This window comes from Heptranchias perlo, chromosome 36 (genome assembly GCF_035084215.1).
Source record: "Heptranchias perlo isolate sHepPer1 chromosome 36, sHepPer1.hap1, whole genome shotgun sequence".
NCBI classification, from domain to species: Eukaryota; Metazoa; Chordata; class Chondrichthyes; order Hexanchiformes; family Hexanchidae; genus Heptranchias; species Heptranchias perlo.
In genome coordinates, this window is record NC_090360.1 from 17880980 (window position 1) to 17895498 (window position 14519).

At 45.9% G+C, this 14519-nt stretch overlaps 1 protein-coding gene across 3 annotated transcripts in view; it reads left to right on the plus strand.

The window, feature by feature from the left end:
- Positions 1 to 534: 534 nt before the first annotated feature.
- LOC137304156 (uncharacterized) overlaps positions 535 to 14519 on the plus strand; it is a 48182-nt gene continuing 34197 nt past the window's right edge. For all 3 annotated transcript variants that reach the window (XR_010958520.1, XR_010958521.1, XM_067972658.1), the window contains exons 1-6: positions 535 to 678; positions 6649 to 6846; positions 9565 to 9696; positions 11113 to 11248; positions 12202 to 12275; positions 14292 to 14411. Coding sequence is in view for 1 of the 3 variants with exons in the window: in XM_067972658.1 (XP_067828759.1) it covers positions 6691 to 6846; positions 9565 to 9696; positions 11113 to 11248; positions 12202 to 12275; positions 14292 to 14411 (618 nt within the window). In the remaining 2 variants the exon portion in view is untranslated. The remainder of the gene's footprint in view (positions 679 to 6648; positions 6847 to 9564; positions 9697 to 11112; positions 11249 to 12201; positions 12276 to 14291; positions 14412 to 14519) is intronic.

The window sequence follows — 14519 nt, forward strand, 5'->3', positions numbered from 1 at the left end:
AAGATCCCGTGCATGTTTTGAAAACTCCCTCATGTTTTTAGCATGTCGACAATCCGACCCCGCAGTCTTCTGTTAACAGCAGTGGCTCTGTGTCACTTGGTTGTCATGCCAACATATATGTTTATTTACATTAATTCTGTGCGAACATACATCGTTACACAGAGCAAGATAATTATATGTAGCAAATTTGTGCCACTTGGGTACCATGCCAACCTATAAACTGTGCAGTGATTCAGTGCCAATTATGCACAGCAATTCAATGCCACTGTGGCACTATGCCAGCACAATTAAAATGCATAGTGATTCCATGCCATTTTGTCATATTGCTAAAGTGTCATTATTATAGAGTTTAGATTTTTAGTGTAATCTAATTACGCGTTTGAATTTTTGTTGATAAATTCTGTCGAGTTGGGAAATTAAACTGGGTTCTGGAAGCCACACCCATTGGAAACAGGGTTGAGACTGCCCAGTCTCATTGGTATGATATCCATACAAAGAGACAGAGAGAGAGAGAGAGAGACAGACAACCAGAGAGAGAGAGACACACACAATGAATTCACTCCATCAGTTCTAGGCCTGATTTTCTTTTTGGAGCGTTGGTTTTGTTACTTTGCAACTGTTTGATGGAAGTTACTTTGGGAGTTACGCTTATTTCCTGAACCAAGTGTACTTTTATGGGTGAGTAATTTCATGAGTGTCGCATTTTGTTCAGCTCTATTGTACATAACAAAATTACTCCTCGCTTGAAGTGGCTGCTCAGCGTTAAACATTGTATGTTGTGCATGAGTGTTGTTGGTATTTAAATCCAATATTTGCACAATATTTCAGTGAGTGTTCAGAATGCTGATTTATATTGTAACGGACTGCTGTAGTTTACTCACTGGAGATCAGCAACACAAATGAGGACGTACTTTGACTGTGCTGAGGACCGAATGGGTTTTACATCAACGGAATTACATGGAAATTACAAAACGGAAACAGCTCGTTGGGCCAACCATTCTGTGTTGGTGTTTCTCCTCCACGGGAACAGGAGTCCTAATCCCATCTGTTCCCCCATTCCTGTAAACTTATTCCCTTTTCCTTCAACCGTCTATCTGACCTATTCTTAAATATTTACACGGCCTCTGCTTCAGTCACTAACTCTGATAGTGCAGTCCTCAGCTTCAGAACATTTAGCTGAGGAGGACCAGGTGAGAACAGACGATGGCAGCCTGCGAGGTGAAAAAGAAATAAAGAACTTGCATTTATATAGTGCTTTTTACAACCTCAGGACGTCCCAAAGCATTTTACAGCCAATGAAATACTTTTGAATTGTAGTTACTGTTATAAATGTAGGAAACGCGGCAGCCAATTTGCGCACAGCAAGATCCCACAAACAGGGATGTGATAATGACCAGATAATCTCTTGTTAGAGATGTTGGTTGAGGGATAAATATTGGCCAGGACACTGGGGCGAACTTCCCGGCTCTTCTTCGAAATAGTGCCACAGGATCTTTTACGTCCACATGAGAGGGCAGACGGGGCCTCGGTTTACCGTCTCACGCGAAGGACGGCATCCCTGACAGTGCAGCACTCCCTCAGTACTGCACTGAAGTGTCAGCCTAGAGATATCACAGAAGGCAATCACTGAGATGCCACCAGTATCCCATGCACCAGGTGTACCGGCCTAGGCAGCGGTACCTGGGAATTATAGAGTAATAGTGCCTCAGGATGGGCGATCAAACTCTGCCGTCTGTTGATTTAGATTCAATATGGCAATGGTAATGAGGTTAAAATCACCATAGTCCTGAATTTCTATCCCGTAATATTGATCCCGGTGAGCATTGGTGACATATGTAGTGTCAGCCGGTTTTCTGTCCCCAGATCCATCACCGAGGAAACAGATGTCTTGTTCTGTTTTGCCAACAGCTCCACAGTTGTCAGCCTTGGCTCAGTAGTAGCCCTCTCGATTCTGGGTCAGAAGGTTGTAGGTTCGTGTCCCACTCCAAGACTTAAGCACATAATCTAGGCTGACACTTCAGTGCAGTACTGAGGGAGTGCTGCACTGTCGGAGGTGCCGTCCTTCAGATGAGACATTAAACCTCTCAGGTGGATGTAAAAGATCCCGTGGCACTATTTCGAAATCTGCACACCAGATCTCACCAATCTGCCGATCTGAGTTGGTACCAGGCCTGCGAGAGTGCACGCACCAAGGTTCTCTGCTGATGCACTAGAGTTGCTGCAGTGCATCCTGTGGATGGTACACACTGCAGCCACAGTGCGCCGGTGGTGAAGGGAGTGAATGTTTAGGGTGGTGGATGGGGTGCCAATCAAGCGGGCTGCTTTATCTTGGATGGTGTCGAGCTTCTTGAGTGTTGTTGGAGCTGCACTCATCCAAGCAAGTGGAGAGTATTCCATCACACTCCTGACTTGTGCCTTGTAGATGGTGGAAAGGCTTTGGGGAGTCAGGAGGTGAGTTGCTGCAGAATACCCAGCCTCTGACCTGCTCTCGTAGCCACAGTATTTATATGGCTGGTCCAGTTAAGTTTCTGGTCAATGGTGACCCCCAGGATGTTGATGGTGGGGGATTCGGCGATGGTAATGCCGTTGAATGTCAAGGGGAGGTGGTTAGACTCTCTCTTGTTGGAGACGGTCATTGCCTGGCACTTGTCTGGCGCGAATGTTACTTGCCACTTATGAGCCCAAGCCCATTGACTGCAGCATGTTGCCAATTGGGTCCTGTGCACAATGTAATGTTCCTGCTGAATCACAAGGGTTTTTAACTTGGTAAACGTGTAGGGGGAAAAATTGGTTAAGGGTCTGTTCCGGGCGATGTTGTGCTAACACCCCGCGCCCGACGGACTCTGGGCAGGCAAGACGCAAATTTGGTCCCAAGGGAACACTTACTGCAATCTGTGTACCTTTCCAGGCCGAGCACTTTCCACCACCAGAGGGAGCTCCATCTCTTAAAAGGAAAATGTTTCTTCGAAATCTTTTAAAGGTAGCTTGTACCTGTTGTGTGCTGAAAATAACAGTCTGCTGTCTGCATGGAGTTTCAACAGAGATCAGACATCGCACATGTAAAACACAGATGCAGGTCCCATCCCTATGTTTACACACTGATGAGTTATGTTAAAACATTGAATAAAGGTTGCGCATTGCTAAATCCCACATCCTCCAATCTGCACACCAGATCTCACCAATCTGCTGATCTGAGTTGGTACCAGGCCTGCGAGAGTGCGTGCACCAGGGTTCTCTGCTGGTGCACTAGAGACCTTGGGTGCAAGAGGTGGTCAGAAGGAGGGACATCCTATATCCGCACTGGGGGTGGGGGGGTGTTGGGAAGAGACCCTCCAGACGTATACTCAAAAGGCAGTGGGAGGCAGTGGGGGACGAAGTCAATGCCAGGCGCACAGCACCATGAACATGGATGCAGTGCAGGAAGAAGTTCAATGCTTTGACATGAGTGGTCAAGGTGAGTGAGGTCAACTGTCGAGTGGCGTCTCCGACCAACTGCACCATGCACTACACCCCCATCACCCACATACCAACAAACTCCTTCCATCAGTACTCAGCTCTTCCAACCAGATGCTTCCTCCCGCCCTTACACATTACCACTGCTTCAAGCCGCCCCCCCCACAACTCACAGGCCACACACACTGGCAGCTATTCAACCATGACAGGCACATCACCCAGGCACACGCCTCGCTTTCTTGCAGGAGAAGGTGGCGCATATCAAGAGGCAGCAAGTGGCAGTGGCATTTAGCCCCTTGAGCCTGTTCCACCATTCAGTGAGATCATGGTGGACCTGTGACCTAACTCCATATACCCACCTTAGCCCCATATGCCTTAATACGCTTGGTTCACAGAGATCTATCAATCTCAGATTTAACATTCACAAGTGAGGTAGCATCAACTGCCGTCTGTAGAAGAGTGTTCCAAACATCTCCCACCCTTTGCGTGTAGAAGCATTTCCTAACTTCACTCCTGCACGTCCTGGTTCTAAATGTTAGGCTATATCCCCGCATCCTAGTATTGAAGTCTTGGAGACCTCCAAAAATGTTTACAAATGTCTCGGCAGCCAGAGGCAATAATCCAGCCACTAACCTGTAAATCCTGCATGGTCCCTTTAAATAGCGCCGGTGGGGGGAGGTCCTCCAGGCACTCTAAGACATGTTCAGATGACTGGGGTTAAGACTGTGCGTTGAGTTGAGGGTTAAGTCCCAAAATAGTGTCTATCACACTGATTGAAGCCATTTTCTCCCTACTTTACATGATTCCACGTTTCTTATCTGCGCCTGCGCTAACTCCTATACCAAGATGGCGTCTGGCACATGTCACGCAGGAAACATGCGTGCGCATCCAAGACACCATCTTGGATGTCAGAAAGGCCGTGAGGCACCCGTTGTTTTGGCGCTCATAGTCACCAATATGCAATCACTCAGATAAATGCTAGTTTCCCAGCGAATTTGTACATTTTAAGGCCAAATTAAGCCCATATTACTTGAAGGGGAAGGAAGATTGGAAGGTTGACTACAGGGAAAGTTTGGATAGCCATTGGGCCCGTAGATAATGGCGTCTTTGTACTACCCATCGACAGATGCAGAATGTGGGTACAGTGGGGCTAATGCCAGTCCAAGGATTATCACCAAACATATAACTGAGATCCTGAAACAGAGCATCAGATGTTTGGACTGATCAGGGGCCTTACAGTATAATCCTCTAGCATGTTAGGCATTTGTCTGCTGCCCACTACGTAACTTTTCTCTTCAAATATGCCTCAGGATGGAGGAAAAACAGCAGAATCCAGAAGCCATGGCCTAGCAGGAGAGTGAGAGTGAGGAAAACTGGCACCACAGGGACCAATAGATATTGACTTCCAATTATAGCAAGGGCCCCGTCTGAAAAGCCATGATTCGGATAATGCCATCAAGAAGAAAAATATTAGCCTTCCTGCACAAAGAATTGGCAGCTATCGCCTTTCCCCAAGACATGGAACAAGAAGTTCAAATAAGGTCGCTGGGCCAGGTTCTCTGTTCTTGATACTTCAACGAATAAAAAGGAGGAGAAATCAATTTGGTCCAAAACGTCTTGCCCTAACAAGTAGTTGGTGCACCTGGCCAATACCCCATGGCAAATGCCCAACTTGGAGCGGAGAAAATCCTTTTGTCCTTGGTGGTATCCAAGAGGTTATGGTATGGGAACTAGCAACCCATTAGTTCCAATCCTATCTTGGAAAATTCTGAAGTTGAATTGGATAAATCTGGTAATTTATGGGTTGGCACCAGAAAATGACCATAAAAGCTGCTGGATTGGCTCACTAATATCCTTTAGGGAAGGGAACCTGCCCATCTTACCTGTTCTGGCCCACGTGACTGCAGTCCCACATTCTGTGATTGACTCAATGCCCTCAGGGCAACTTGGGATGGGCAATAAATAGTTGCCAGTATCACCCATATCTCAAGAACAAATAAAAATAAGACAAATATGCATCGGCCAAATTTGAACTCAGGGTCCCAGAGGTGAGAGGACAGTGTTGTGCACTGACTAAACCACCCAGAGCCTAATTCAAAATGATTTAAACTGTAATAAAAGTATTGCTTCTTCTGTACAATAAGTTAAAATGCTCTTATTTTGCTGAAAGTTTTCACAGGTCTGCATCTCATGCTGTGTGTGCAGATCACAGCATAATGAAATCAGTAGGCTATAATTGTAGTTTCCGTGGCCCACTGTCAGAAGGAGTTGCTGTATTCACATAGTAAGTGCAATTTGGCTATGCGGGAGGCAGGTAGAGACTTCTTGTAGGTCTGAAGTAATTGTTGATGTGTATAGGAGAGGGCCGGTGATAATAGCTGTGCATTGCTGACAATCTTCTACCCTTTAATCCATCCGAGAGTGTGTTGAGTAACAAAGCTTTATTCAATCTAGGGTTTATTTTCCTCTGTTTGCTGATGTTAGTGAAACTATTCCTGTTTGGCAGGAGAATTTATATTAATAAAGAATTGACGTAATAGAGGTCTTTAAAATTATGAAGGGGTTTGATAGGGTAGACCTAGAGAAGGTGTTTCCACTTATGGGGAGTCCAAAACTAAGGGCCATGAATATAAGATAATCACTAATAAACCCATCAAGGAAATCAGGAGAAACTTCTTTACCCAGAGAATAGTTAGAATGTGGAACTCGCTGCCACAGGGAGTGGTTGAGACGATTAACATAGATGCATTTAAGGGGAAGCTGGATAAGTACACGAAGGAGAAAGAAAAAGAAGGGTATGTTGATAGGGTGAGACGGAGTAAGATGGGGAGGAAGCTCATGTGGAGCATAAACACCGACATAGACCTGTTGGGCCGAATGGCCTGTTTCTGTACTGTAAAATTCTATGTAATTCTATGTTTGATGTAGCAGGCATCTATAAGAGCTGTCACGCGGACAAAGATAACTTGTTCCTTTTTATCCTATAGATTATGAAAGAAAGAACTTGCATTTATGTATCTGATTATCGTATGCTCAGAACATCCTATGAATTACTTTTGGTGCACAGTCACTGTTACATAGACAAGTCATGCACACAGTGGCAGAAATGACACCAGCATTGATTTTGTGTAATTGCTGTAAGGTAATCTTGCTATTGGTATATCACCTGAGATATCTCTTCCATCTCTCCTGCAGTTTCACCGCGCCATAGTACGTCCTGTCGGTCTGTCAGACGAGATGGTGACAGTAATTGCCTCTCACTATGCAGTCCCAGGGAAGCCTGGCTTCTCCAACTACCTTAACTTTTATAATGACATTCTCACCAGGATCAAGGCCATGAGCACAGAGCACCCTACTAGACCAGAAATTCCCTACGGCTACTGGCCGCCCGAGGTATGTGGTGTAAAACTGCAGAGGGTTTCGGTGTTGGGTTTCGGTGTTTCGTTTCATTGCTCGTTTGGGTTTGGTGTTTCTTTGGGTTTGGTGTTTGGTTTTTGGTGTTTGGTTTTTGGTGTTTGGTTTCTGGTTTTTGGTGTTTGGTTTTTGGTGTTTGTTTTTAGGTGTTTGGTTTCTGGTTTTTGATGTTTTGGTTTCTGGTGTTTGGTTTTGGATCGGTCTTTGTTTCAGCCATTTTTTGTTTATATAAAAGTCCAGATTTTTTTCAGGTGTTTCCCATTTTTGTTTAGTTTTTTACAAAGGTGAAATAGTTTGTCCTCAATGTGTTTGGTGATTGTCACAGGGACAGGGTGATGATTGGTTGTGTCAGATGTTCACCTCAGCAACGGGCCCAGTACCAGAGATCCAGGGAAAGAGGACATGGGATTGGGACCTGTAGTTTTCCGTGTGATAAAAATTGTCATTTCTAAGAAAGAGTTGGTAAAAGCAGAAGCATTGTTAAAGTTTTATCAGAGTTATGGTATATAACCAGTGATTTTAATGTTCCTTGATTAGCTGTGGTGGGAAAGGGGGATCAGTTTAACCACAATAAAGGGAAGCCTAACAATCGGTAGAGAGCAGTGGCGTAGCCTGTTGGTATATGCCCCAGAATGGAAGGATAAGGATTGGTGCCTGTAACCCCCAAGGTGGAAAATCCCCAATCTTGCATGTTCTGTCAGAGCAAAATACAAAGCAGCCATTAAAAGTGTCAAACTTAGTGGAGGGAGTGATCCTGAGCCAACCTCATGCAGGGCTGCCAAATCTGATTGGACGTATTCTTGGAGTTTTCATCATATGACCTCCTGCCTCCAACTGCCCCGCCCCTACACTCCCTCCGTTGGTTGGCCGATATATCCATCCTCGCGATGTACCATCTTCCCACACCAATTGGACAGCGAATAGACTTTGGATGAATCATGACTGTCAGTCAAACAGTCTTTTTACCCCCATCTCCAATATTTTCTGAACTAATAAACATAAGTGTTTAAAGAAGATGTTTTTTTTTTAAATGCCCCTATGATTTTTCTCCCAAGTTGCTTGCATCAGTGTCCTAGAGATTAATCTTTAATTTCTAGAGGCTCCAGGACAATCCTGGAGGGTTGGCAACTCTAGCCTACAGGCCAGTGTTGACAGAGGGCTCACAGTTGGTTAGTTGTGCCATCCATCTCAGCTAACAAATGGTACATGCCACGACAAAGCCTAACACATGGGGAGGGTTAAAACTGCTGACATATCCTACAGGTTTCCAGCTCCCTGTTTCCTACTGGCAGCCAACTCTGTTACCAAAGCTTTGATTTGAAGAGTTGTTTACTAGAACCAGTCGCATCCATTGATTAGTGCGATGCGCCAAGGTGCATAATGGAGTGTCTCAAAGATGGCTGCCGTGAAAGGGATCTGTCGTACTGATTTAAAGTGTTGCAATCTCTGTAGTTAATGTGGGCAAACTATTTGGGAGAACCTTGAGCTATACCATTCCCTTTGTGAACTCTCCATACCCCATTTCTCAATTATTTAGTGCAAATCAGGTTTACCAATTCCACTCTGTCCTATCGGCTGCTTTCAAACTCTCATGAGACGTGACTGGCTGCCTTCTGAGAGCTCCCAGAATGGTCATTAATTACTACACACCCAGGGCTCTGTCAGTCGCGGGTTTGATTTATTCCATCGTGGAGTCTGGCAGGATCGATGCATATTGTTCCTTTTCTGGATTAGAAATGTGTAGGTTCTTTTTGTATATTTTCCGACAGGAGTGCATGATTAAACAAACACAATGGCAAGGAGGATAAGGGAGGACGAGTTCCAGGTGCAGTATTCACCAAGGTCCAAGTTGCTTTTCATATCCCATTATTTACTCTGCATCCAGCAAGTGTTATCATTGTCCTGGGTCTGCTTCATAGCTCAGTACAGAGGGAGCTTTACTCTGTATTTTACCCAGTTTGGAACTGCTTGATGGGAGCTATACACCACATTTAACCAGGATTATACCCAATCTGGGACATCTTGATGGAGCGCGTAGAGGGATCTTCACACTGCACCTAACCAGTGCCACATCGGACCCCAGGAGTGCACTGTGGGACATGTAGAGTGGGCTTTGACCTGCATCTAACATGTTCTCTGCCTGATCTGGGAGCACTTGATGGGACAGTGTAGACCTTATCTGGTACTTCTTGATGGGACAGTGTAGACCTTATCTGGTGCTTCTTGATGGGACAGTGTAGACCTTATCTGGTACTTCTTGATGGGACAGTGTAGACCTTATCTGGTGCTTCTTGATGGGACAGTGTAGACCTTATCTGGTGCTTCTTGATGGGACAGTGTAGACCTTATCTGGTGCTTCTTGATGGGATAGTGTAGACCTTATCTGGTGCTTCTTGATGGGACAGTGTAGACCTTATCTGGTGCTTCTTGATGGGACAGTGTAGACCTTATCTGGTGCTTCTTGATGGGACAGTGTAGAAGGAGCCTTGACTCTGTAGCTAAACTATGTAATAACTGACCTGTGATTACTCGATGCTGGCACTGGGTGTTAAAATAGAAAATGTTCCCTTTAGACCACAGGCATTCCTCACTTCTGACCCTAAAATAGCACCCAAAAAAGCAAATTAAAAAATATATATATTAACAATGGCAGCGACTGAAGACACAAACTGATTTGGATTTGGAAAATATTTGCAGTTACCCAGATCACCTGAGATTCTAGAGGTGTTCGACAAAATCCGAAGAATCGTTTTCATCAAGGGGATTCGAACTCCAGAATTCTTCAAGGATTACGATAGACTGCGGAGTGGGCTTATCACAGAAAGTCAGGTGAGCAAAGCACTTTGTGCAACCAAGTCAAGCTACTGAAAAGTGGAGCGAACCAGCAGCCAGTGCGTAGAACGTAAAGCTTCCCCATGCAGAGGGCCGCAGTATCAGTGAGGCTGATGTGATGGTCGTAGGGAATGGACAGATACGAGTGGCATTGCTCACCGCCAGTCGGAGAATGTGTTCTCTCCCTTACCTTCTCTCTCGTCTTTGCCTTGCTGTTTCGCTCTTTCTCTCCTCTTCTGCTTCCCTGTCGATCGCTTTCTCTCCTTTCCTTTCCTTTCCGGTACGAGGTGGGTGGCATGGTGTGGCAGGGAAAAGAGCTGCATTTTCCTCCTCCCAATGCTTCCCCTACCCCCACACTCCCATTGTGTCCCTTACCCCATTGCCCTCGCAAGACTCTCTCCTCTTCATACCACTCCTCATTCCGATTACTACCCCTATTCACTTGCTACCCCTATTGCTTCCACTTTGAACTATCCACCTAACCTCCGTATCCTCCCGTTTACTCCACCTTCACTCTCCCTCTCCTCACCCTTAACCCTCCATCTGCTGTCCCCTCACTCCCACTTGTTCCCAGCCAAGGGTGGATAGTCAAAAGCCAGAACACTTTTCTGGCCATATCTCTGGAGGCAAAGAGGCTAATTTTCTCCGGATCAGGAGTGCCTCCAGGGGCTAACGGAGGCAGGTCGATGGCTACCGGGTCTGAAGGGGCTCACTGTCAAAACCAGAGATAGTGGGATTGGGCGGGGGAGGAGTTTGTGCTGTTTACTGATTCTGGGCCATAAGTGCAGACAGCATGAACTGGGGCCCTAAATGCTGGGTGTCTGCATAAAAAGCAGATAGTGTGTAGAGTTGTCAGTTAATTTGAAGCTGGCCACCAGCTTTTGCCAGCTTTCTAGGTAAGGATACATACTTAAAGTAGGCCCAAAATAGAACACAATTAGAATATAGGAACAGGAGTAGGCCATTCAGCCCCTCGAGCCTGTTCTGCCATTCAGTTAGGTCATGGCTGATCTGTATCTTAACTCCATTTACCTCCCTTAGTTCCGTATCTCTTAATACCCTTATCTAATAAAAATCTATCAATCTTAGTTTTGAAATTTTTAATTGACCCCCAGCCTCAACAGCTTCTTGGGGGAGAGAGTTCCAGATTTCCACTCTCCCTTTGTGTGAAGAAGTGCTTCCTGACATCACTTCTGATCGGCCTAGCTCTAATTCTAAGGTATATGTGGACCCTGCTTTTGTGTTTAAATGGAGAATCTGATGGGTAAATAGGATGAAAATTAATACTGGTAGCATTTAGCAGCTATGGCAACTATGCATGTAATTGAAAGCAGATCAGTTAATGGAGCAGAGTGCGGAGCCGTTATCACAGAATGGTAATTGTGTGATTTATCACTAATATTTTTTTCACAGTTTATTCGAGGCCTGAACTTGACTTGTGGAAAGGAAGGCATCTTAACAGAGCAAGACATTCAGACGCTTCTCAAATGCTTTGGCGCACCAGATGGCAAAGTTCGCTATCGTGATTTCTGTGATGTGATGGAACATGGTGAGGGGCCTTCTCCATTACCATCGAGTTTACGCTCTAAATGTCCATAGTTCCAGAAGAGGGAAATAAAATGATAACGCCCCTATTGATTTGCGCCAGGGATTCTCTCAATCGGGCCTCAGGGGAAGAGCGATGGAAACCAATCAATCATAAGACAACCCGTACAGTCACGTGATTAGCTGCAGCCAATGTGATGGCTAGAAAGAGACGAGGAGAATGGCAACATTGTGCCTTTTAGCCAATCAGATTGATAGAAAGTATCACTGAATTGGAAAATTTACATGACCAGAGTGCCCGAATGAGATTAGTGTGTACACCAGTTTTTATTAGATAGATAGATGTGTGAAATTTTGACAAGACATTCCAGTAGTTAGTTATCGAGGAATGAAAATAGGAAAACCTCTATCCACACAGCACAAAGTTCCCGTGATCTAAATCAGATATAATGTTCTCTTCCAATTGGGAAACTGTTTAAGGTAAAGGCACAAACAGAAACACTCAGGATGTAGATGCTGTTGCTTGGAGGTGAAATGTTGTTCGTTTACTGCACATATTTGCTTCTTGCTCCCTGTGCTTCACAAACACAAACCAATCATTCGATCGCTACAATCTCTGCCTTCCAGAATTCTCTCCCAAAACCTCTTTGTCCCCCTCCTTACCTTTAAAATTCTCCAAAAATCCACCCCCCACCCAATATTCTTCCCTTTTCTGCATGCTGTTCACCTTCCCACTTTGTCAAGCTGTTCTTGTATGGGAGGAGCACTTTAGTGGTTGTTTTACAGCAGGTTCGAGGGCCAGTTCCTGTTGGAGGTGTAATTTATTTAGAACACAATAAGTAATCGAACAAGGCCTTTGTAATCTCCGTTTGAGTTAAATATACCTGAATGTTTTTATTTTGTGTGTGGAACTGCAGGCACTGCCAAGGTGCTATCACAAAACATTTCTTTTCTCAGCATTTAACATCCCTCACTTGGAAAAAAATCCAACAGCGGAGGTGTGCAGGCCACCAAGAGGAACTCTGTTCAAGGTGAGCTTTCAAACGTCAGGGACACATTCTCGGGTCTCAAGAGCCTAACGTAGAGGTGGCACAGTTACTGTCAGAAGCAGGTGGTACACCGCACTGTTACACTGTGAAGCTAAGTGACTAGGATCTAATGCTACATTGCATCATTGGAACTGTTGTCTCCCCCATGAGAATGTCCTTTAATCCGCTTTGAAGTGGATAAAGATGCCCTGCCTTTAATAGTCATTGTTAAAGGGGAATTATCATCTTGGCAATATGTTACACAAGATATTTCACCAAGTTTGTTAACTGGGATCGCAGGGCTGTTCTCTCGTTGATGACATCATTATTTCACCGATCCCACGCCCCCACTAAATGAAAAAAATTGTTAATCAAACCCCTTCAATTGCGTAGTCATGAGAAAATGTGGCTACATTTGGCCTCAGTACCCCTGCACTATGGAGGGAAAAAAATCCGGCCACGATCCCTGCTCCTGATTGCTGTCCATTGACCCCTGCTGGGAATTGCGTGCGTGTGTGGAGGTCGGAAGGGGATAGAATTGTGATGCCCCCCGCCATCGGATAGCCCGTTGACACTCACTGTCCAGGCTAACACATGGATCATAGGCAGGGCATCAGCGGGCTGCAGGCACCATCCACCAGCCCGAGTAAGGGGCTTCAGGAGAGGGGTGGAGAAAATTGGAATCCCTTCGCTGGGACTGCACCATGCGGAGTGCCCATTGCAACTCCGAGTGTTTTGCAAACAAAACGGTTTCACAGTGTAGAAATATTCATAAGAACATAAGAAATAGGAGCAGGAGTTGGCCATACGGCCCCTCGAGCCTGCTCCGCCATTCAATAAGATCATGGCTGATCTTCAACCTCAACTCCACTTTCCCGCCCGATCCCCATATTCCTTGATTCCCCTAGAGTCCAAAAATCTATTGATCTCAGCCTTGAGCATACTCAATAACTGAGCATCCACAGCCCTCAGGGGTAGAGAATTCCAAAGGTTCACAACCCTCTGATTGAAGAAATTCCTCCTCATCTCAGTCTTAAATGGCCGACCTTTTATCCTGCAAGTATGCCCTCTAGTTCTAGACTCTCCAGCCAGGGGAAACAACCTCTCAGCCTCTGTCTTGGACACGGGGTGGGGGCGGAGGGTCAGGGGTCAGGGATCATCAGGGAGTCGGTCATCGGGGTTCAGGGATCATTGGGGGGTCGGTCATCGTGGGGGGGGTCGGTCATTGGAGAGGGGTTGGGGGTCATTGGGGTTGAGTCATCAGAGGGGGGTCTGGGGTCACCGGGGGGTCGGTCATCGGAGGTGGGGTTGGACATCAGGGGTTTCGGAGATCATGGGGGGGGGTCGGAGATCGTGGGGGCATGGTTGGCTGATCGTGTGTGTGGGATCGCGGCAGGTAAGCTAGTTGGGCCTGAAGGAAACACTCCTGCTCCTCCTGGCCCACAAGCAGTGCAATAAAGACACTCACCAGTTGAAACGGGCCTTCTCGCCTCCTCTTACGTGGCGTGAAGCAGAAGTCCCGGGAATCCTGGCCCCCAGGAGTTAAAAATAAAAATACCTGTCAAAATGGAGGCCCGGAGTCTCCCTAAAAGATTTCACTGACCGATCGGCCTCCTGAGAGCGGGTTGGTCGCCCGCCCCTTGACCCGCCTCTGCTAAAACCGGAAATGGGCGGGTTGGGGTCGGGTTTTACTTTTTACCTTCCCACCCATCCGTTCGTGGGGTTAAAATTTATCCCCTGGTCTTGTGGTCTGTGGTATATGGAGGGTAGTTTCTATTTAAAAAATGAAAACACCACATCTAGTTAGGGAACGGTCCTTTCTGCAGCCTTGTCTCTAGAACACATTCAGATAGGCATCATGTTAGAACTAAGTGCGGCCCGTCTTTTGAAAGCGATCAGTGCTGCCAGTCAACTGGATTTATATTCACTGGAAGTTGTGCGTTAGCCAAAAAATGAACATCAAGGAGATATCTCTCACAGGATCACTCACACTGTATTGTTTTTATTTTTGTCCCACAGCTTGGGGCAAAGCTAACGGATGCAGAAGAGAAACGTCTGGAGATTGTGCTCAGAGAGCTTTCTGAGCAAGTGGAGAAGAGACAGCTATTGGTAAACCCATTCTTCAAAGACTATGATGAGGTGAGGGCATACTGCTTGGCTCAGAAAGGCTTTCAGAGCTGTCAAAGCTATGAATTTCCATAGAGACGGGCTGAGATTGTAGCCTCTTGTTCCAGATTCCCCATCCTA